The sequence below is a fragment of the Pan troglodytes genome, chromosome 12 (assembly GCF_028858775.2).
Source record: "Pan troglodytes isolate AG18354 chromosome 12, NHGRI_mPanTro3-v2.0_pri, whole genome shotgun sequence".
Lineage (NCBI taxonomy): Eukaryota > Metazoa > Chordata > Mammalia > Primates > Hominidae > Pan > Pan troglodytes.
In genome coordinates this window covers 15157244-15181424 of record NC_072410.2, presented here as the reverse complement: position 1 = coordinate 15181424, position 24181 = coordinate 15157244, and the positions used below count along the sequence as shown (strand labels likewise).

The 24181-nt window shown below is 39.4% G+C and overlaps 1 protein-coding gene across 13 annotated transcripts in view; it reads right to left on the bottom strand.

Moving 5' to 3' along the window:
• Positions 1–24181, bottom strand: part of LOC129135413 (RANBP2-like and GRIP domain-containing protein 5/6) — a 57052-nt gene that overhangs the window by 30303 nt on the left and 2568 nt on the right. For 9 of the 13 annotated variants that reach the window (XR_010149279.1, XR_010149278.1, XR_010149280.1 and 6 more), the window contains exons 3-15: positions 22999–23110; positions 22403–22555; positions 18134–18364; positions 17643–17788; positions 12861–13056; positions 7543–7630; positions 5213–5422; positions 2912–3093; positions 2654–2829; positions 2363–2486; positions 1282–1440; positions 878–1015; positions 469–615 (exon numbers count right to left, since the gene is read on the bottom strand). Coding sequence is in view for 9 of the 13 variants with exons in the window: in XM_054678714.1 (XP_054534689.1) it covers positions 469–615; positions 878–1015; positions 1282–1440; positions 2363–2486; positions 2654–2829; positions 2912–3093; positions 5213–5422; positions 7543–7630; positions 12861–13056; positions 17643–17788; positions 18134–18364; positions 22403–22555; positions 22999–23110 (2062 nt within the window). In the remaining 4 variants the exon portion in view is untranslated. Of the gene's footprint in view, positions 1–468; positions 616–877; positions 1016–1281; positions 1441–2362; positions 2487–2653; positions 2830–2911; positions 3094–5212; positions 5423–7542; positions 7631–8295; positions 8423–12860; positions 13057–17642; positions 17789–18133; positions 18365–22402; positions 22556–22998; positions 23111–23538; positions 23582–24181 lie in introns of those variants that run through there. The other 4 variants (XM_054678716.2, XM_063789458.1, XM_063789459.1 and 1 more) reach the window with 4 other exon arrangements.

Below are 24181 nucleotides of genomic sequence, written 5' to 3'. Positions count from 1 at the left end.
CTCAGAAGACTGAACATAATTTAACATCATCATGACAATCTCAAACAGCTGACAGCAAGAAAACAAGGGCGTTCATAATGGCTGATGACGATGAGAAGAAAAGCTCTTAAGTTGTCAGCAACAACTTTCAATTTCAGCAAAGTTCATTAAGAATTAGTCCTGAGGTTATAATATTTGTTTTGATTACACTGCTAAGATAACAAAATCAATGTCTTATCTTAGAAATCTTTTCTAATTCCCCAAGAAGTACTTTTTAAGAGCATATACCTAGATTCCCAAGTTTAAAAAGACACACCAAACCTAAGACAAAGCAAGCAAATATAAGCATTTAGACACACACATCCCTTCTGTGCATTAATAACAACATATTACTGAGTATTTTTGAAATTACCAAAATATAAGACCAACGCAAAAACACTGACCAGTGGGTTATCAGTAAGAACGTACATACAACAACCTGCTACTTACTTTCTTGACCACTGAAAGATTTGAATCACTGTCATCTATAATCTTTATTAGGTAGTCCCTGGTCTTTGTCAGATAATTTTTGCATTCTTCTTGTTCTTCAGGAGAAAGGGCATCATTTGCAATGTCTTCTGCCTTCCTGTGAAAAATCTATACAAATAGTGCTTTTATGAAATCATTAGCTTTTTAAAACAAAAAACTTTCAGCTTGGCCACGCATGGTGGCTCATGCCTGTAATCCCAGCTACTCGGGAGCTGAGGCACAAGAATCGCTTGAGCCTGGGAAGCAGAGGTTGCAGTGAGCCAAGATTGTGCCACTGCACTCTAGCCTGGCCAACAGAGAAACACCGTCTTTTAAAAGAAATAATAAATAAATAAATAAAACTTTTAGCTCAAGTACCGCATCTACTTACCAGTGCAAGATTCCAATAAGAAACAACACTTTGTATAGATTCAAAAGCAGTCACAGCATCTTCTATATTTCCATTTACTGCATCCAATACAGCAAAAGTTATGTGTGCGTCTTCTTCATATTCAACAATTTCTGATGCCTAAACACACAGAATAGTTTTTAGTCAAATTGTTTATACTCAGAATATAAAACCCAAATGATTTTCCAAAGATTTTATATGATCTTAAGAGACAAACATCTCATTATTCTTCTCTGTCATATCTTATCCGTGAGAGCTAGTGAATTTACAAAACAAGATTACCGTTAAATAACAAGGCAATTAATTTAAGCAGTTTATAGCTCCACTTCTTTGTTTATAAACTGGAAATTCCCATCTCCAATAAATTCATAAAGGAACTCTGTTACCTGAATGTCTACACTATGAAAATGTTTAAACAGAGGATCAATAGGTTCAGGAATACTGTTCTTCTTTATTATCTTCAACAATGGCAAAACTTTCTTCCAATAATGAACACTTCTCCCTATGTATTCTCGTTGATCATAAAAAGAATTAAGACCGCTGCCCTAAAACAGAAAGTTAAAAGCACACAACTTTAAGGAACACGCATGATTATATCTAAAGTTCATTTACAAGTTGTAAGAACTGGCTAAAATTTCAAGTCAAAACCAAATGGTATCTCAATAGTCATTTGTTCAACTTCCAAATACTGTAATAACTAAACCACCTTAATACCAGTGAACTCACTGCAACCTCTGCCGTGCAGGTTCAAGCAATTCTCCTGCCTCAGCTTCCCAAGTAGCTGGGATTACAGGCACCTGCCACCATGTCTGGCTAATTTTGTAGTTTTAGTAGAGTTTTTTTTTGTATTTTTAGTAGAGACGGGGTTTCACCGTGTTAGCCAGGAATGATCTCGATCTCCTGACCTTGTGATCTGCCCGCCTCGGCCTCCTAACGTGCTGGGATTACAGGTGTGAGCCACCGCACCCGGCCTCTACACTCAACTCTTAAAAGCTTCTAATGATACCACCCTAAGGTAGCAATCCCAACTACTTTTTAACAGTTGCCCTTTTTAGATAGCTGAAACCTGCCTCTTCTGTAGTGTCAGTTTGTTCAAAAGGCTGACCATCTACACCTAATGGTGACACAAAACACACCTTAAATATTTAGAAAGATCTATAATGGTCTTACCTACAAAGCCTTGTGCTAAATTTTTTTTTAATTTTCAGGCTGAATAATTATCAGAACTTAATTATTAAGGAATAACAGTAACAGCTCAGCTAATATGTAACATTCACTGTGTGCCAGGCATTGCTCCTCTAAGTGCTTATATTTAACTACATTAACTATTTTGCAGCAATAAAAAACACATCTGTCCTAATATGACCAAGCTGCTGTTTCCAGAACAAAAAAACTTTCAATAAAAAGTGCATGATTTTAAAAAATTAAGGTAATGTTCTTTAAAAATGCTTATACTTTAAAACTCACCATTTTCTGAAGGCATTTTGCCCAATGTACAAGCAGAGCAGGTTGAAGGCCATGTTTTTCCTGGGCTCTTAGAGTGTTTATTCCATGCTGAACTAGAAGTCTCAATTTTGCTATGTTTCCAGGTCTAAAAAATAGTTCAATTTACTAAAATTGCTTTCTAAATACACAGTTCAGCGCTTACATACATATATGTTAATGGGTCACATGACAAATTAAATCTTCACATGAGGATTAAATCCCTGGTAAAACCTACACACTAAGTGAAAGCAATATTTTTGTTTTACTACTTACAGTGCTTTTCTGTGAATCAGAGTACAAACCGCATCCCACCAAGATTTTTGTCTTTCTGTACAAAGCTGTTTACATACAGGAAGGGGCAGGCATAACGGCTGATAGGAGCTGTGGTCAGAATTACATTTCTCCTTTAATTGTAAGTGGCTGGTATATACTACTCCAAGGAGAAATACCTGTTTTATTTAAGGAAAAGTTAAGTTAGAAAAAAAATTAAACAAAATTCAGAATATTTAATTTGTTAAAATCTTTGCTTACTTCAAGATCTAAAGTACATATTGATTCAGGCGCATTTGTTTCAAGCCTTGAGGTTTCATGGGGCAAACGATGGAAAAGCTGTTTTAGCCATTTTCGGATTCCAGGTAAAGCAGGCAATGAATTCCACTGTAAGCCGAGCCAAGTAAGGTGCTGAAGACTACCATTATGTGCTCGAATAGCACCTGAAATAAAATTTAAAAATTGGCTTAAGGGTTTGAAATTTTTCTTTGTGCCATTAGTTTTGCCAACATAAACAATTCACATTATATATATATCTTAATTATATAACTGCTTTTCTATATCAAAGCTGGAGGGAATTCTATGTTAGGCAAAATCTCATGTTCTTATTAAATGCATTCTCACTTGATTATTTCTAGAAATTTTAATAAAAATAGTAGTGATGAAGAATGTTTAAGTCCATCTTAAAAAATGACACTGACTAGAACTCAATAAACCAAAATCAACTGACAAAAGCCAAATAAAGAACACCTAACCTAATAAGAAACCCCAAAACAATGGGTTTTCCTTTAAGTCATTAAAGCAATGGAACACCACTATATTAATCCATCGGTACAGTAAAGAAATCTGTTTTTCTACAAGAAAGTCAATATTGAAAAGGTTCTGCGCAGTCAGGAGTTCGAAACCAGCCTGGCCAGCATGGTGAAACTCCGTCTCTACTAAAAATACAAAAAATTAGCCGAGCATGGTGTCACGTGCCTATAGTCCCAGCTACTTGGGAGGCTGAGGCAAGACAATTGCTTGAACCTGGCAGGCGGAAGTTGCAGTGAGCCGAGATTGCGCCACTGCGCTCCAGCCTGGGTGACAGAGCGAGACTCTGTCTCAAAAAAAAGAAAAGAAAAGAAAGGAAAAGAAAAGAAAAGGTTATGCGCTTCTGGAAGCATGAAGAGGTATAATCTTTCTGTCATTTTGGCAATTTGCAAGACTTAAAGATGTTCATGTCCCTTGTCTCAGTAATTCTGTTTTTAGGTATCTCTATGGAAATAACTTGCAATGAAGACACTTTTTGTTGAAGTTTTTATCAGAGTATGATTATTAACAGTGGAAAAGTTGAGAAAACTTGGATGCCCAATAACAGAAAGTAGCAAGCAAATTATGACTACTTCATAAAAAAGATTATATTGCCAATAAAAGTGATATTTATAGTTTTAATACACAGACTATGGGAGAGAATTCATGAAGGAAGCAAGATAAATCATACATAAACAACCATTTAGATGAAAAATATGGCCAGATGCAGTGGCTCATGCCTATAATTCCAACACTTTTTGTTTTTGAGACGAAGTCTCGCTCTGTCGCCCAGGCTGTCGTGCAGCAGTGTGATCTTGGCTCACTGCAACCTCCACCTCCCGGGTTGAAGCGACTCTCCTGCCTCAGCCTCCTGAGTAGGGACTACAGGCACATGCCACCACCCCCGGATAATTTTTGTATTTTTAGTAGAGATGGGGTTTCACCATGTTGGCCAGGATGGTCTCGAACTCCTGATCTCAGGTGATCTGCCCGCCTCGGCCTCCCAAAGTGGTGGGATTACAGATATGAGCCACTGTGCCGGGCCTAATCCCAACATTTTGGGGGGCTTAAGCAGGAGGATCACTTGAGCCTAGGAGTTGGAGACTAGCCTGGGCAACAAAGGGAGACCCTGTCTCTACCAATTAAAAAAAAAATTATCTGGGCCGAGTGGCATGTGCCTATGGTACCAGCTACTCAGGAGGCTGAGGCAAGAGAATCCCTTGAGCCCAGAAGTTCAAGGCCAGCAGTGACCTACGATCATGCCACTACACTGCAGCCCAGGTGACACAGCGAGACCCTGTCTCAAAATACAACAAGGCTGGTCGCGGTGGCTCACACCTGTAATCCCAGCACCTTGGGAGGCCAAGGCAGGTGGATCACCTGAGGTCAGGAGTTTGAGACCAGCCTGACCAACATGATGAAACCCCATCTCTACTAAAAATACAAAAAATTAGCCGGGCGTGTGGTGGGCATTTGTAATCCCGCTACTTGGGAGACTGAGGCAGTAGAATTACTTGAACCTGGGAGGCAGAGGTTACAGTGAGCCGAGATCGCACCACTGCACTCCAGCATGGGCGACAAGAGCAAAACTTGGTCTCAAAATCAACAACAACAAAAAATACATGCCACCTCCACAGCACCAACTCCCCCCAGCCCAACACACACACAAAAGGAATACAGGAAAATATTAAGTTGTTATTTCTGGGTAATAAGATTATGGGCAATTTATAAGAATTAAGACGGAGACCATTTCCTCTGAAACATATAACTTACCAACATCGTATCTAGCCAAATCTTCAAGCTCTGGTTCTCGTACATCAATGTTTCCAATATCATCGCTACCAAGAAAAGATGTATCCTTAGGTGACTGACTAGAAAACAGAGCATCATATAACGCAGACTGCCCGCTTTTGTTGGCAAAAGTTTCAACAACCTCTTTTAAGAAATCTTGCTTGCCACGACTTAAGCTTAGCAACATGTGCCCTGAAAAAAAAATTTAAGTTATTTCCATCACTTTAAAAATACAGATTGTATTTGCTCACGTTGTCTCATTTGTATACCCAAAGGGGAAATAACATGATTATTGCAGACCTAACCCTCCAACCCAAAAAATACAGCTGGACAACAAAACGGGTGCTTATGTAGCAAATGAAAAGAGTACAGGTTTAATATTCTCAGTATCTACATAAGACAGCAGAAGGGGGAAAAAAGACAGGAATGTGTATGAAAAATGCCAAACGTATTTGCATTTTAGATGAAAAGGTCTGGATTTAAGTGGCCATAGGAGAACCGGGACAAGCTCTTATTCTCTGATCTGATACACTGATTTCTAAACCTGGCTTATCAGAATCCTCCTTTAAACAGCTTTTAAGAATTATTTCCGGCTGGGCACGGTGGCTCATGCCTGTAATCCCAGCACTTTGGGAGGCCAAGCTGGGTGGATAATGAGGTCAGGAGATCAAGAACATCCTGGCTAACACAGTGAAACTCCGTCTCTACTAAAAATACAAAAAAAAAAAAAAAATTAGCCGGCCCTGGTGGCGGGTGCCTGTAGTCCCAGCTACTGGGGAGGCTGAGGGAGGAGAATGGCGTGAACCCGGGAGGCGGAGCTTGCAGTGAGCCGAGATCACGCCACTGCACTCCAGCCTGGGCGACAGAGTAAGACTCTGTCTCAGGAAAAAAAAAAAAAAAGAATTATTTCCAGGCCTCGTTCCCAGAGATTTTTATGCCATAGGTTTACAGTAAGCAATCAAAAAATCATAGTCCTCGGATAAAGTACTGATACATGCTATAACACAGACGAACCTTGAAAACCTTGCTAAATGAAAGAAGCCAGTCACAAAAGACCACATACTATATGATTCCATTTATGTGAAATGTTCAGAAGAGGCAAACCTACAGAGACAGATGAGCGGTTGCCAAGGCTGAGAGGTTTGGGTAAAATGGGGAGTAACTGCTAACAGGTAAGGAATCCCTCATGGAGTGATGAAAATCTTCTAAAACTGACTGTGGTGACAGTGGTAATACTCTACGAACACAGTAAAAGCCACTGAACTGTACACTTTAAATGGGTGAAGCGTATGGTACATGAATTATATTTCAATTGAACTTTAAAAAAAAACCCTCCTTCGAGTTAATTCTGCTGGGCAATTAGGTTTGGTTACCACTACACAGTTGTGTCTCAGCACACTTACAGAGGCACCCTCGGGATGCCCAGATCAAAGACATAAAAAAAAATACAGGCAATTTTCATCCAACTATGACACCATGCAAAGGCACTTATGAGAGCCCTGCAAGGGTAGAAGGAAAAGAGAAAAGGAAAAAAGTAGAAAGTCACTTTAAGGACTGAAAGCCTAACTCCCACAAAAAAAGTGGGCTATGGAATAAAAGAGCAATGTGAGCTCTGGCCAACAGCCTAACTATACACCAAAGCTTGTAATAACCTTGATTTAATATTACATCTTGCTCTTTACAAAATTCATCCAATTTTATATCAAAACTGCTCCTTATAGAAAGCATTATGTTTCTTCAGTTCACTGCTTGATTCAATGGCCACCTAACTACCTTAAAGTTTGTATCTTAGCAAAATCACAGGTAATACGCAACAGACCTTTAGCATTCATCCCAAGCCAAAAATGGGGGAAAAAATCCACAAATTCCAAGAGCCTAATATAAGGTAAGTATATATCTTCTATCTTCCTCACTGTGCTCTCAGCTCTTTAAGACAGATCCGTATCTTCTTCATCTTTATATCCCCACAGCAGTGTTTTTAGAATCAGCTGGTGTTAGATGGTTGGAAAACCAATAATTATCCTTAGTTCAGGAAGTGACTAAATATTCAGGATAGAGGCTCTAGCAGCCAGATGAAGAAAGAGTTAAGAAATCCTCTCCACATAGGAACAAACAATATCAAATATTCATTTTTTTAAAAGAATGTGCTATTTCTTCGCATCTCTTCCATACCTATTGCTCTTAACTGATATGGCAAAAAGAAATAATTTTGACAAATTATCTCCTGGACAGATGAAGATTTTATCATAAGATATGCCTTAACAGAAATTCCTTTTTCTTTTTAAATTAAATTAGTTTAATATTACTATTACCTGATTGGCTCAGTCGGTCACAGGCCATCATTTCCAGCAGATTTTGTCCAGCTTCACCTTTTATTAATTTAATCTTTGGTCTTGGAACCTAATAATTTTAGAATCAAAAATCTTAATTTGATGATACCCATACTTCTAATAGTAACATGGTCTTATGTATTACACTGTACTTTTTTTGATAATGAATAAACAGTTAACCATTAATTAAACTGAATTGGAAAAGACTGCAAAAACTGGGAACCAAGGAATTTATATAACCTATGAAAGATAGGCCAGGTACAGGCGTGGTGGCTCACACCTGTAATCCCAACACTCTGGGAGGCCAAGGTGGGCTGATCACTTGAGGTCAGGAGTTTGAGACCAGCCTGGCCAACATGGTGAAACCCAGTCTCTACTAAAAATAATAAAAAAAAAAAAACAAAGAGCCAGGCGTGGTGGCACACACCTATTAATTCCAGCTACACGGGAGGCTGAGGCACAAGGATAGCTTGAACCTGGGAGGCAGAGGTTGTAGTGCGCCGAGACTGCACCATTGCACTCCAGCCTGGGTGAAAGAGCGAGACTCCATCGCAAAAAAAAAAAAAAAAAAAAGAGGGGCCAGACATGTTGGCTCACACCTGTAATCCCAGCACTTTGGGAGGCCGAGGTGGGGGGATCACTTGTGCCCAGAGTTCAAGACCAGCCTGAACAACACGGTGAGACTCTATCTCTAAAAAAAGTTTTTTTTAATTAGCCAGGCGTGGTGGCACACACCTGTGGTCCCAGCTACTCAGGAGGCTGAGGCAGGAGGATCACTTAAACCCAGGAGGTCAAGGCTGCAGTGAGCCATGATCATGCCACTGTGCTCCAGCTTGGGCGACAGAGTGAGACCCTATCTCCAAAAAAAGAAAAAAAAAAAAGCATACACAGAGCAGCTCTGAGAAATTAGTTTCTACTAAAAGCACATTCATGTCACATTCAGAGAAATGGAAAATTTAATTACATTACTTTTCTACCCTGCATAAATAGGACAACAGCAGATGTTGTCCTATTTGAGTAGATATGACACCCTACTTTAAAAAGTACAGGTGAAATGACACTTGGAAATGCCACATTGTAGATAACACATTTTCAGAGTATGGATAATAGGGGATAGCACTGGAATAAATGGGACAACCAGGAAATTAAAAGAGATCCTAATGCAATAACCTATAAAAAAAAAAGCATGATGAATAGAATGGCGAAGGGAAGACGTGACAGCTGCCTTCAAATATTAAAATTATTTTATAAAAGAAATCATCAAAAGAAGAAACAAGACCAACAGGTAGAAGGCTTGAAGAATATTTTTATTCTATATAAGGAAGTACCAAGAGCCAAACCACCTAAAGATGCACTGGGCTATCTTGAAAAGTAATGAATGTCCATCACTGAAAACGTCCAGTCATAGGCAATGCCCGCTTACTAGAAACATACCAAAAGTAACTATATGGGTGACTAGAGCATCGGCTTTTAATTCTATCACCACTTTCTTAATTGGTGGTGGAAATGTAATTTGATACAACCTCTTTAGGGTTAGATATTTGGCAACAGCTCTAAAAATTATAAATGCACAGATATACTTTGATACTGCAATTCTTTCAGGAATTCATGGCACAAGTTAATCATTGCTAAATTACTTGAAGTAGCATTAAAAAAAAGAGTAAAAGCAAGCTAATGTCCTGGTTTTAGGACCCTGGTTTTAAAAACTCCAAAACTACAGTACATCCATACAATGGAATAATATGCAAGCATCCAAACTAATGAGAATACCCTTTATATATACTGACATGGAAACATCTCCAAGATACAGTTAATGGAAATAAAGTAAATGGAATGTTCAAATGTTTTCCTCCTTCTTTTAAAGACAGGGGATGTGTGTTTACTTGGAGATGCATAAAACATTTCCTGAAGAACACACAAGAAAGCAATAACATTAGTTTCTTTGGGGGTGGAGAAAGTAAATAACTAGGGAACAGAAAGGAGTCTTCATAGCATATTCTTAAGAGCCGCCAGAATTTTAAACCATGTATATATAATTCTTTCCAAATATGCTCATTTTTCAAAATATATGATTTATGAACCTAAAAGCTTCTGATTTTGAATTTTAGAAATATTCGTATCGCCTATCCTTTTACTCACAAGTTTTCTAAACATCATGTCAAAGTTTGTCATCTATATGTTGAAAAGAGCACACAAAATAAGAAACAAAATGTTGACATCATTCTTTTTGTTTTCAAACTGACCTCAATTCATAAACCCGGCCTCTTTTACAAAATTATTCAACAGTTGAATCTGTGACCAGTTAATTAGTTGTGAATCCACTCAATCAAATCATCTCAATTCACTATTTCCTTTTTTTTTTTTTTGAGATGGAGTCTCGCTCTGTCGCCAGGCTGGAGTGCTGCAGTGGCACGATCTCGGCTCACTGCAACCTCTGCCTCCTGGTTTCAAGCAATTCTCCTGTCTCGGCCTCTCAAGTAGCTGGGACTACAGGCACCCGCCACCATGCGTGGCTAATTTTTCTATTTTTAGTAGAGATGGGGTTTGACCATGTTGGTCAGGATGGTCTCAAACTCCTGACCTTAAGCGATCCGCCCGCCTCAGCCTCCCAAAGTGCTGAGATTATAGGCGTGAGCCACCACGCCTGGCTATTTCCTCATCTTAACTAAAAGGTTTCAAGATACTTTGTTAACTACCTAGCTGCAATGCAGATGCACTTACTAGAACCACAGTATTCCTCTGATTAAGAGTCTGAAAATCTTGCCATAAAAGTTAGCCAATTCTTAAATACCCAAATGCCAGCACATAACCTACATTTTATGCTTATAATCATTTGATCATTAAGCTTTAAAATAAACTGATCAAATAAAATACAAGCATCTAAGATGTTTCTATTATATATTCATTCTACAGAAGTATGTGGTAGTTAATAAAGACTGAGGTAGGTATCTCTGTGCTGAAGTGGGACAATGAGGAAACATTTAGAAAAGCAAGGCATCTGGCAATAGGTAAAGCACACCCACATTGAGGCACAATATTTTTTAAAAGCACAGAAAGAATGTATTGCACATTTGCATATGCAAAAAATATTTCTGAACACCCAAGAAACTCCTAACAGTAGCTGTCATCTAGGAAAGGAGACCTGAGTGAATGGATTAAGAGGGAAACTAACTTATTATGATTACAAGTTCACAGTCAGGTGTGGTGGCTGATACCTGTAATCCCAGCACTTTGGGAGGGCAAGGCAGAAGGATCACTTGAAGCCAGGAGTTCAAGACCAACCAGCCTGGGAAACATAGCAAGACCTTGTCTTTACAAAAAATTTAACAATGTAGCCAGGCATGGTGGCAGGCACCTGTAGTCCCAGCTACTGAGCTGAGGCTGAAGCAGGAGAGGATCACTTGAGCCCAGGAGTTCGAGGATGCAGTGAGCTATTATCATGCCACTGCACTCCAGCCAGAGCAAGAGTGAGACTCTGCCTCCCAAAACTACATATCAAAAATTTTAGGCTGTGCGCCGTAGCTCACACCTATAATCCCAGCACTCTGGGAAGCTCGAGCCCAGTTCAATGTTACGGTGAGCTACGATTACGCAACTGCACTCCAGCCTGGGTGACACAGCAAGACTCTAATAGACACACAGACAGATAAATTTTAAAGTTTCCATTAAAAATAAGAACTATTGGCAGGGCGTGGTGGCTCACGCCTGTAATGCCAGCACTTTGGGAGGCCAAGGTGGGCGGATCATGAGGTCAGGAGATCGAGACCATCTTGGCTAACACGGTGAAACCCCATCTCTACTGAAAATACAAAAAAATTAGCCAGGCTTGGTGGTGAGTGCCTGTAGTCCCAGCTACTCGGGAGGCTGAGGCAGGAGAATGGCGTGAACCCAGGAGGTGGAGCTTGCAGTGAGCCGAGGTCGTGCCACTGTGCTCCAGCCTGGGCGACAGAGTGAGACTCCATCTCAAAAAAAAAAAAAAAAAAAAAAATAAGAACTATCAGTTACTTGAGAATTTCTATAAGAACCTTTTAACGTTTGTATTACCTAGTGAACCTCACTAAATCCATTAATTTTCACTAATCCATTCCTTATGAACACAGAAGTTTCTACTGAGCAAATATTAGCACTTAACATGTGAACTGTCTATCAACGGTGTTTTTAAAAGATTTACAGGCCGGGCTCAATGGCTCATGCCTGTAATCCCAGCACTTTGAGAGGCCGAGTCGGGTGGATCACGAGGTCAGAAGATCGAGACCATCCTGGCTAACATGGTGAAACCCCATCTCTATTAGAAAATACAAAAAATTAGCCAGGCATGGTGGTGTGTGCCTGTAATCCCGGATACGTGACAGGCTGAAGCAGGAGAATCACTTGAACCCAGGAGACACAGGTTGCAGTGAGCTGAGATTGCGCCACTGCACTCCAGCCTGGTGACAGAGCGAGACTCCGTCTAAAAAAAAAAAAAAAAAAAAAAAGCCAGGCGCGCCAGGCGCAGTGCCTCGCGCCTGTAATCCCAGCACTTTGGGAGACCAAGGCAGGTAGATCACGAGGTCAAGAGATTGCGACCATCCTGGCCAACATGGTGAAACCCCATCTCTATTAAAAATACAAAAAATTAGCTGGGCTTGGTAGCACGGGCCTGTAGTCCCAGCTACTCGGGAGGCTGAGGCAGGAGAATCACTTGAACCCAGGAGGTGGAGGCTGCAGTGAGCCGAGATCACGCCACTGCACTCCAGCCTGGCGACAGAGAGAGACTTGGTCTCAAAAAAAAAAAAAAAAAAAAAAAAAAAGGTTTTATGTTTTCAAACATTAATAGATATACTGTTACATATACACAATACAGTCATAAATGTTATATACATGTGTTTCAATTAACATGTTAAATTGCAATCATATTCTTCTATCATAGGCTATAAAGCCATTGCCCTACATCTACTTATTAGGATTTTGTCCAAGTAACACATCTTTTTGAATCAAGCTTTACCCATAATACGAGATTACATCTTTATCATGTTCCCAAAAATGGCAGAGTAAAAAGATCAAACTCTTCAAATTTGTCTACAAACAAATCATGGCAATGCAGGCTTTCGACAAGAGTGCATTCAACATCCCTGTTTCACCAGCCTCACCAGTATTGTGTATGCTTAGTTATTTTCCACTGTATCAAGTTGACTATTTCATTTTAACTTTAATTCCACAGGTTTGTTCACATATTGTCATTACATACCAGAGCACACCTTCATTTAAAACACATCAAGACTCCGTGAAATGTCAATTGCTCCTACAAGTGGAAGACTTACCTGAAATGCTATGAGATAGCACAATGCAGCCAGCTCAGAAAGAGCTCGCCATTGAACATTATTACCATGCTGACCCATCTTCAAGAGCAGAGAACCAGCATACATATAGAAATGTCCTTTCATTTCTAAGAAAGTAGCTGACAGTTCATCATTTCCACCCAAAGAAGATTTCGCAGACTGAAGAGCACTATCAAAACTGTAATATGAAAATATCAAACAGATGATACACACTTACTGCACTGTGAATAATCATGGTTCATTTAATTCAAAACAAAATAAAAATTTTATTTCAAGCTTCATCTTCCACATTCAACTTCTAATAATTCTTATTCCCCATGTTATAAATTATGAATCATCTAATGCTTATTTTTATCCTGCATACTTCCTAAACTTCATGCTTAACCTCTCAAATGTCGTCTTATTCCCAGTTATTTCCAGCCCTCCAATCACAGGATAAATATAAGATTAGTGATTATAGGTGCACATTTCAAAATAAACCAGGATAAAGTTGGGAGACTATTTTGTAGTTTCTTCCTGATCATATAATTTCATTATTTAATTAACAGTTGTAATTTGTCAAATTAGACATACCATTTCCAAATTACAATTAAATAACTGACAGGTATTTGAGTATCAATACAGCAATTGCTCTTTTTACTATATAGATCATTACAGCGTTAAATAAATTGTCTTTTTTTTTTTTTTGAGACGGAGTCTCTCACTATCGCCTGGGCTGGAGTGCAATGGCACGATCTAAGCTCACTGCAACCTCCACCTCCCAGGTTCAAGTGATTCTCCCGACTCAGCCTCCTGAGTAGCTGGGATTACAGGCACCTGCCACCATGCCCCGCTAAACTTTTTTTATATTTTTAGTAGAGACAGGGTTTCACTATGTTGGCCAGGCTGGTCTCGAACTCCTGACCTCACGATCCGCCCGCCTCAGCTTACCAATGTGCCGGGATTACAGGCATGAGCCACTATGCCTGGCCTATTATTTGTAATCTATATTCTAAATTAGTTCTTCTAAATCCTAATGTTTCTCCAAATCCTCACTTTGGAAGAAAAGTAAAAGCAAAAAGCAAACACTTAAATGTGAAGCATGATTTTAAAGTGGCTTACAATAAAGCAACCAGAGCAAGTGAGGTCTAAAGATCTCTGAGGGTGCTCAAAAACCCCTTCAGGGGATCCATGAAGTTAAAATTACTTTTACAATAATACCCAAAAAAAATTATATATTACATACTCATTTTCTCATGTATGTAGAGCTGACTTTTTTTTGTTTTTGTTTTTGGAGACAGAATCTCACTCTGTCACAAGGCTGGAGTGCAGTGGCACAATCTTGGCTTACTGCAACCTCTGACTCCCAGGTTCAAGAGATTCTTCTGCCTCAGCCTCCCGAGCAGCTGGGACTATAGGCGTGTACCAACATGCCCAGCTAATTTTTTGTATTTTTAGTAGAGACAAGGTTTCACCATTGTTAGTTGGGACGGTCTCGATCTCCTGACTTCGTGATCCACCCGCCTTGGCCTCCCAAAGTGCTGGGATTACAGGCCTGAGCCACCGTGCCCCGCTGAGCTGAGTTTTCTAGAGGCTTCATGACATGTAATAGTTTTACAGATTGAAAGAGGAAGCAAATGAGAATCTAGCTATGTTCTATTAAGCGAGACTTTAAAAAGATTTACAAAAATGCAAAAACAATGACACTTTTCTGACTACTTTTTTGCTGTTGGGAAATAATTATTTTTCATAAAAAATGCTATTATTGGCCCTGCGCGGTGGCTCACACATGTAATTCCAGCACTTTGGGAGGCCGAGGCGGGTGGATCACCTGAGGTCAGGAGTTCAAGACCAGCCTAGCCAATATGGTGAAACCCCATCTCTACTAAAAATACAAAAAATTAGCCAGGCGTGGTGGTGGGCACCTGTAATTCCAGCTACTTGGGAGGCTGAGGCAGGAGAATCGCTTGAACTTGGGAAGCAGAGGTTGCAGTGATCCGAGATCACACTGTTGCACTCTAGCCTGGGCAACAAGAGCAAAACTCCGTCTCAAAAAACAAAAACAAAAAAAGCTATTATTATTAACACACAATAGGGCTTATTATATTTTTAATGGATTACATTTTTTATTTGTTTTAATTTCTAATGTAATAAACACTGACAGAAATAACCCACATACGGCCGGGTGCAGTGGCTCAGACCTGCAATCCCAGCACTTTGGAAGGCCAAGGCAGGCGGATCACGAGGTCAAGAGATTGAGACCTTCCAGTACTTTGGGAGGCCAAGGTAGACGGATCAAGAGGTCAAGAGATCGAGACCAGCCGGACGCGGTGGCTCATGCCTGTAATCCCAGCACTTTGGGAGGCTGAGGCAGGCGGATCACAAGGTCAGGATACCAAGGCCATCCTGGCTAACACGGTGAAACCCCATCTCTACTAAAAATACAAAAAATTAGCTGGGTGTGGTGGCGGGCACCTGTAGGCCCAGCTACTCGGGAGGCTGAGGCAGGAGAATGGCATGAACCCTGGAGACAGAGCTTGCAGTGAGCCGAGATGGTGCCACTGCACTCCAGCCTGGGCAACAGAGCGAGACTCCATCTCAAAAAAAAAAGATCGAGACCATCCTGGCCAACATGATGAAACCCTGTTTCTACTAAAAATACAAAAATTAGCCAGGTGTGGGCTGGGCGCGGTGGCTCACGCCTGTAATCCCAACACTTCGGGAGGCCGAGGAGGGCAGATCACGAGGTCAGGAGATCGAGACCATCCTGGCTAACACGGTGACACTCCGTCTCTACTAAAAATACAAAAAAATTAGCCGAGCGTCGTGGTGGGCGCCTGTAGTCCCAGCTACTCAGGAGGCTGAGGCAGAAGAATGGTGTGAACCTGGGAGGTTCACAAGGGGGGTAACAAAGGACCCATGAGGCCGGATTAACTGATCTGACAAACCATCTGTCACCCACAGCCCTAAGCCACACTGTGAAACTGCCTAGGGTGGCAACAGCTTTTTATCTTCCTCAGGGTCCTCCCCTCAGGCCCCCAAGTCACCCCCTCATGGTCCAGATTCTCCCCTGAGTGACTCCATCCCCATGGTCATCTCCCCTCCTGAGCCTCCCCCTCTGAGGGCCAAGGGCTGTCCTCAGGGCCCTCCTGGGGCTTCCTGGTGGGGAACAACCTGAGGCAGGAGGATAAGCTCTTATTCAGAGCATTGAGAGGAAATTGTGAAGCTTGCAGTGAGCCAAGATTGTGCCACTGTACTCCAGGCTGGGTGACAGAGCGAGACTCTGTCTCAAAAAAAAAAAAAAAAAAAATTAGCCAGGTGTGGTGTCGGGCACATGTAGTCCCACCTATTCAGGAGGCAGAGACAAGAGAATCACTTGAACCCAGGAGGCGGAGGTTGCAGTGAGCCGAGACTGCACCACTGCATGCCAACCTGGCGAGAGCAAGACTCAGTCTCAAAAAAAAAAAAAAAAAAAAAAGAGAGATTGAGACCATCCTGAACCCCGTCTCTACTAAAAATACAAAAATTAGCTGGGCGTGGTGGTGTGTGCCTGTGGTCCCAGCTACCTGGGAGGCTGAGGCAGGAGAATCACCTGAACCCGGGAGGCGGAGGTTACAGTGAGCCAAGGTCGTGCCACTGCACTCCAGCCTGGTGACAGAGCAAGACTCCATCTCAAAAAAAAAAAAAAAAAAAAAAAAAGAAAGAAAGAAAGAAAGAAAAAAAGGAACCCACATACAAAGATCTTTGATGTCCTTAAGAAAAATGTAAAAGGAACTTGTGACCAAAAAATTTGAGTATACAAAGAACACAAAATAAAACATCCTACATGTTTTCTAAAATAATCTTAAAGTTATGTTAGTTCTTTTAGATACTGCTCTTACCCTACCAATTTAGGACACTATGTACTTTTTCAAGAAAATTACCTACTCCCTGCACTCAGTGAAATGAACTTCTTTCCTTATACCAGATGGGGAAATAAATTAACTTCCAAACAAATGGACAGCCTAAACTAGCAATCAGTAAACTTTTTCTACAAAAAGGAGGAGATTACTAATCTGGCTTTACAGGCATACAATCTCTGCTGCAACCACTCAACTCCAACCTTGTAGTATGTAAGCAGCCACAGACAATACATAAACAGAGGCATGCTGCATTCCAATAAATATTAACAAAATTAGGCAGGGGCCATATTTGGCCCACAAGTTCTAATCAACCCCTGCTCTAAACTAACATCTTTATACAAATCCAAGTGATGTTTTTGTTCAATGGAATTTATTTTCAAAATGGAGACACTGGTTTTCAAAATCAAAATTTAGGAAAAAAGGTAAATCGCATAGTTGAGTTATTTTGTTTCTTAGCTAAAACAGTATTTTCTGAAATACCAGTGATGCTAAGTGCTTATACTAGTACATGTGAACCTAGCCATCTGATGACAGATGAACTTTTTCACTCAAGATTATACTATTATAAAAAAATAAAATATGAAATAGCAGTTAGAACATTCATTTTAAGCTTGACTATGACAAAACTGAGTAACCATAAGGCTAATTTTAATCAAGCTTGAACTATAAGAGTTCTCTAAAAAGGAAAGTCATATAAAACCAATTAGAACTTCCCCGTAAAAGAAGAAAAATAAGATTGCCTCCTAGTGGTTCACTGTATTAACTATAACTCCTAGGTACATTATAGAAATAATGATTCAGTGAAGAAATTTAGAGCAATGAACTTACTGCAAAAAGAAAAACTGCAATTTATACTAAAGCATTCTCCTCAAAGTCAACGCACCTTTCCAGTAATTCTCTACTTTCCTGCACATCTCTAGTGGAAAGCGTAAGAAGCATAAGATTAGCGTAGGCCAGCAGTAAGTCTGTATTGGTTGCTCGCCAGTCACTTTTATCAGACTCCAAACACTGTAAAGACTCCAGATATTCCTATTTTGTGGAATGAATAATAAGTTACAAAACTTAATCAAGTGTTAAGAAATTAACCATTTTATGCCTATAAATTCCTTTTCTCACTCCAACCACGTTTGTGAAACTACATTGATTTTTACATCAACCTTATAAATGAAAACACCAAAAATATATACATTTATCATAGTTATCTCCCCAATTTTCCCATTATAAATTTAACTGATCCTGGTAAAAATTTCATTTTATAACTGTTCTACCTAAATAAAAGAAATTTAAGTCCTGCGGGGCACTGCTGCTTTAGTACAAAAAGATGTATGCTAATTGCCTACATAGAAATGTAAAGACCCAATAGCTTTTATCTACCTTAAGGGTCTGTACAACACACGAATTCCACTCTAAACTTGAACGCAAAGCTATGTTCCTCTCTGCCTCATGGCAGTGGGCCACAGCATCCTTCAATCTTTTAGTTGAGCGATACAACTCCACTAGCCGGATGTTCACATGGACGTCATCAGGTCTTACATGAAGTTCTGACTGAATCAAGTCAAAAAGTTTATTCCATCCATCTTCACCTTCACAATCTAGAAGCTGTTCCTATTTAGAGGGGAAAAAGAAAAATTATTAGAGTAACACTTGTGCAATTTTAAACAAGTCATGCTCCCAAAGAGCACCATTCCACTATGTCTAGTTTTATGATGATGCCACCAAAAACACCATCCTATATAGCTTATTCGTCCCTTCTGAGAGTTGCTTACAACCCAGAAACTAAGCCTCAAGAACTGTATGTGAAGAAAAGCATCTGTGATTACTGCAGTAGCTCATACTCTCTTCAGAGACTACCAGGACTATTGCCACACATCCCTGTCCGTCTGAGTCACCACCAGAAGCCTAGACCTCCCCAGTCAATCCTCAGCAACAAGGTCCTTATGCTCAAACTGCTCTGTATCTCCTTAAATCTGACTCAATCCCGCATCCCCTCTCCTCCCACTGTTCTGTTACCTTCATCATCATCTCAAAGCACTGTCATCACCTCCTGACCTTAAATGAAGACAGTATCTTCTCAGGATAACCCCCACTACCATGATGGCTTTTTCTCTCTGAACTTACATACAAGGAGAGGAAGCAGGTTTTGTGGCCACTCGTTTCTCATTTGCGACGCTCTTCCATCAGCCTCTCAAGAAGCTAGGACCACAGGCATGCACCACCATGCCCGGCTAATTTTTTTTTAACGTTCTGTAGAGATGGGGTCTTGCCGTGTTGCCCAGGCTGACTACTCAGTTCCTTAATCACCTCATCTCCAGTGATGTTATCCTCTACTCCAACCTCAACCATCCACTTGCCACTGACACAGGTCTTCAAAATCTGCATTTTGGTCATACCACCGAAACCACCATACCATCCTTCTTATTCTTCCACCTCACTGAGGGCCTACATACCCTTACTTTCAGAAATATACTTCTCCACCATATGACAAGTTCCCTTCAAGACAATAACATCATCAAGTTTTAAACACCTGTAAACACATATAAATATACACACTTTCTTCTGTCAGGCAAAAAATGCTATAATCCCTTATATCCATAATTACTGTTTGCTTACAGATCCCTTCAACTAATTCCCTCTTTTCCTCAGAACCCTCCCAACTGGTTTCTGTGTGCTTAGATTTGGGAAATCATAACCCCAAGCTAACTGATTTCATTTGCATTATCTCAACCATCAAACCGGTGCTGCCTAAAACAAAATACCATTTTAGTACTAACAGACTCACTTTCTCCACTCCCTGACACTTCACACCTCCTCCTATTTCCTCAACTTCCCCATACCTTCCTTTGACCCTCACTTTCAACTTATAACCTAGATTCATCCTTCACTGAGAAACCTGATGCTATCACATATAAATTCCATTTTACCTTACCTACTTAAACTCGTCTTTCCCCAGCTCTCAAGACCAAGCCGCCCATTACTACTCTGTATTTCATTCCCCTCTCTCCTTTATCAATTTCTCCTCTTCTGGATGAGATGGATGATACCCTGGTCTCTCCCTATTGCAAAAGCCCTAGTCTTTGACTCTATGTTAAACATTTTTTAAAAAACCACTGTGAGTGCTTTTAAAAAGTTCTATCTCATACTTGAGAGAAAAAGCCTTCTCAACAGTAATACTCTCATTCTTTAAACAAATGTCAGAAACTGTTTACCTTAGCAAGCCTTAAATTTTAGGAGAAATGGAATTACTTTGCATGACAGTTATAAATCTCATGGATTTCAATTCCAAAAAAAAAAAAAAATCTGATACAGGAAAGGTGTAACAGTGCCTTTAAGTTATTAAAGAAAATCTTTAAAGAATGCTTCAAAGTATCTAACTTGTTACACTGCAAGAAAAGAATCTCCTGCCATTACATATGTTCTTTAACACTACTGACACCAGATTAACTGGATTGCCACGCCCAATATGGGAGTTATGTTTGAGGCATAACACCTAAGAGAGTAAAGAAATCTGCACAATTAGACCTCACGTTTTAGACTAATATTTAAAATCCAGCTGCTTATTACTGGGGAGAAAAACTTATCAGTAATATTTATCTTTGGAAGCATCTTCAATGCTTTTTCAGCTTCAAAAATCTGTACATGATTGTTCATAGCAATTGAACAATAGCCAAAACCTAGAAATAACCAAAATGCCCCTCAAAAGTGAATGGTTAAGGCTGGGCACAGTGGCTCACACCTGTAATCCCAGCACTCTGGGAGGCCAAAGTGGGTGGATCACCTGAGAACCCGGGAGGCAGAAGTTGCAGTGAGCCAAGATAGCACCACTGCACTCCAGCATGGGCGACAGAGCAAGATTCTGTCTCAAAAAAATAAAAATAAAAAAAGTGAATGGTTAAATTGTGGACCATGAAATACTACTCAGAAGTAAAGGAACCAACTATGGATATACAAAACTTAATATGGATCACAAATGGTATTATGCTGACTGAACAAGCCAACCTCAAAAGGTCACATGCTTGGCTGGCCGCGGTGGCTCACGCCTGTAATCCTAGCACTTTGGGAGGCTGGGGTGGGCAGATCACAGGAGGTCAGGAGTTCGAGACCAGCCAGTTTCTACTAAAAATACAAAAATAAGCGGGACATGGTAACATGTGCCTGTAGTCCCAGCTACCCGGAAGGCCGAGGCAGGAGAATCGCTTGAACCTGGGAGGCGGAGGTGGCAGTGAGCCGAGATTGCGCCAGTGAACTCCAACCTGGGCAACAGAGCGAGACTCTGTCTCAAAAACAATGAAAAAAGAAAAAAAAAGTCACACATTTCATGATGACATTTACATAACATTTTGAAATCACCAAAGTATAAAGATGGAGAACAGATTAATGGTTGCCAGAGGTCAGGCATAGTGAAGAGAAGTAAATAGCATGACTACAAAAGGGGCAGCATGAGGAAGATCTCTGTGGTAATAGAGTAGTTCTGTATCTTGACGGCAGTGGTGGTATGAATCTACACGTGATAAAATGAAAGAAAACTATACGTACACATTGTACCAATGTCAAAATTCCTGATTTTGATATTGTGCTTTGGTCGAGTTAAACAGGTTGAGTATCCCTTATCCAAAATGCTTGAGACCAGAAGTATTTCAGATTTTGAATTTTTTCAGACTTTGGAATATTTGCAGGATACTTAGCAGGCAGAGCATCCCAAATCTGAAAATCTGAAATCCAAAATTTTCCAATGAGCATTTCTTTGAGCATCATGTCAGTGCTCAAAAAATTTCAGATTTTGGAGCATTTAGGATTTCGGATTTTAAATGCTCAACCTGTATAAGCATTGGGGAAAAATGAAGTAGCATATAGGATCTTTCTGTGCAAACTTTGCAACTTCCTGTGCAAAAAAATCTATAATTATTTCAAAATTAAAATTTTTAAAATTTCTATCAGAAACATATATAATGGGGGTAGGAGGAAGCTAAAGGCAAATATACATTTATAATTTTATATTGTACACACACAATAAAGTATACATTAATATATAAAACATTACAATATACATTTTAAATGTTTGCCAAACATATTTGTGTAGATTTCTCCAGAACAGTTACTTAGTAAACTATATTTTACTCTATAAAGAATATCAGGACCAGTCAACACACTAGCAAGAACTTCCTACCATTTTTAGTAATTACATCTTATATACTACAGAAACCACCTTTTATCTTTTGCTTGAAAACCTTACTATCTCAAAATACAATCCCTTCTACTTTCAGACAATAGTTATTAGAAAACTCTTCTTTAAAATATCCCTAAATTGTCATCCTGTAGGTAATTTTCACTTAATGAAGCAAACATTGTATATCAGACAGAACTTAATGTAAATCTTAGCTCTACTTAGTTTACAGCTACTAAACTGTAAAATCCCTGAAATATTAATTATTCCAGAAGGGTAAATGAGATGTCACTTATAAAGTGTAACAATGCCTAATAAGACAGTAGATGCTCAGAAAGGTTTTAATACACTTTTTAAAAGAAAAATGTTAAAGGAAACACAAACACCTGGGCTTAAGGTTTGCTATTGAAAAGTAATTTAAACTCCAAATATTAGAAATGGTTATGTCTTAAGTTTTCTCCCTTTATGTTTTGTTTGTTTACCTTTAGTTTATAAATTGCAGGACTTCCTGGGAAAAATTTAGCTGCTCTTTCAACCCAGTATTTTGCTCTTCCATCAGTAACATCATTTTTACAAAGCAATTCTGCAATCTTCAACACAAGATCTTTTTGTGTTGGGTTTAATTCCACTGAACGCTAATATCAGAAAAGAAATTAAAGATTAGTAAATAAATTGTATGTATGTATGTAGGAGTATATATACTTATATACTTATATATAAAGGTTAAAAATTATCACTCCAACCCTTAAAAAATTCTACTTCTAGAGAAAACATATTACTTCAAAGGTGTTAAAATAAAAGTGTGTTGGAATTTTCTGGAAATGAATCAAATAAAAATTATATTTGTGTCATTTGAATGCAAAAAACACAAAAGAACACCATTTCTGACCGTGTTAGACCTACAATTTACAGGTGTTAAACAATTCTAAATCTGTTCCAAGCTGTGTCACATAACTGTACTATGATACCAATGCCTGTTTTATGATATTCATAAAATATATTTGACTTACTTATGTACATTTCTCTGGGCATCATGTGTTTGGCTATGCAAAGGCTATATTTGAATCCTATAACTTACCCTGTAACATTCAATGGCTTTCTCTGTGTTTTCTTCCAATTCATAAAGAAGACCCAGAAATCTGTGAGCTCTGGGATCCCACTGTTGCACATTAATGTAAGTACATATGTATCTGTTTTTTAAAAGTAATACAAAAGTAAATTAAACTTAGAACTGTACTTTTAAATGCTAACCGAAGAATACATCTTAAACCAAAGCAACCACTAAACTCGTTTATATTGTTACTCAAAACTACCACTAGTCATACAAATAACTCAAAAGTATTCATAGAAAGAAATGGGTAATACTTAAAAACACGTACATAGGGTTGACCACATACTCATTTTACCATTAAATGTCACATTTACCAAATTTTTCTCCAGTGTTATCCACACATAAGAAATGAACATATCAATTGCTTTTTCTTCCTGATCACATTTTAATAAAGCACTAACAGTTTTGCAAATAAATTAGAAGTGATTATAGTAAACATTTTTAAAGTTATAATGCAAAATACTAAACAGCAACAATTTCCCAAACAACAAAGGGAAATACACTTACCCTTTAAGCAAGAAAGTAATTTCTAACAGTACTATATATCCAGCTAAAATCGAACAGAAGAAAAATTACTAATTACAGTACCAAATACAGGAAATTTCCATTTCTCAAATCAAGTAACAACTAAAATAAGTAAATATCCTCTAGGTTCCTTGACAGTATTACCATCAGAGAAATTAGGCCAGACCCAAACTAAGGGATTAAAGTCTCACAGTAAAAAGGTACAAGAGTTAACAGTCACAGTGCTGCTAGTTACATAATTTATGTACCACCATTTTCCTTTCTTACCAGCATTTCCATCTTCCTTTGGATGCCTTTAAAAGCCTGCCTCCCAGCTGGGAGCAGTAACACACACCTGTAGTCCCAACACTATGGGAGGCCGAGGCAGGCAGACTGCTGTGCTCAGAAGTTCAAGACTAGCCTGGGCAACATAGTGACACCTGTCTCTACCAAAAAATGCAAACCTTAGCCAGGTCCACGTGGTGGTGCGCATCTGTATCCCCAGCTACTTGGGGCGCTGAGGTGGGAAGATCGCTTGAGCCCAGAAGGCAGAGGTTACAGTGAGCAAAGATGGAGCCAGCTGCTGCACTCCAGCCTGAGCAAGAGAGACAGATACTGCCTAAAAAAAAAAAAAAAAAAAGCCTGC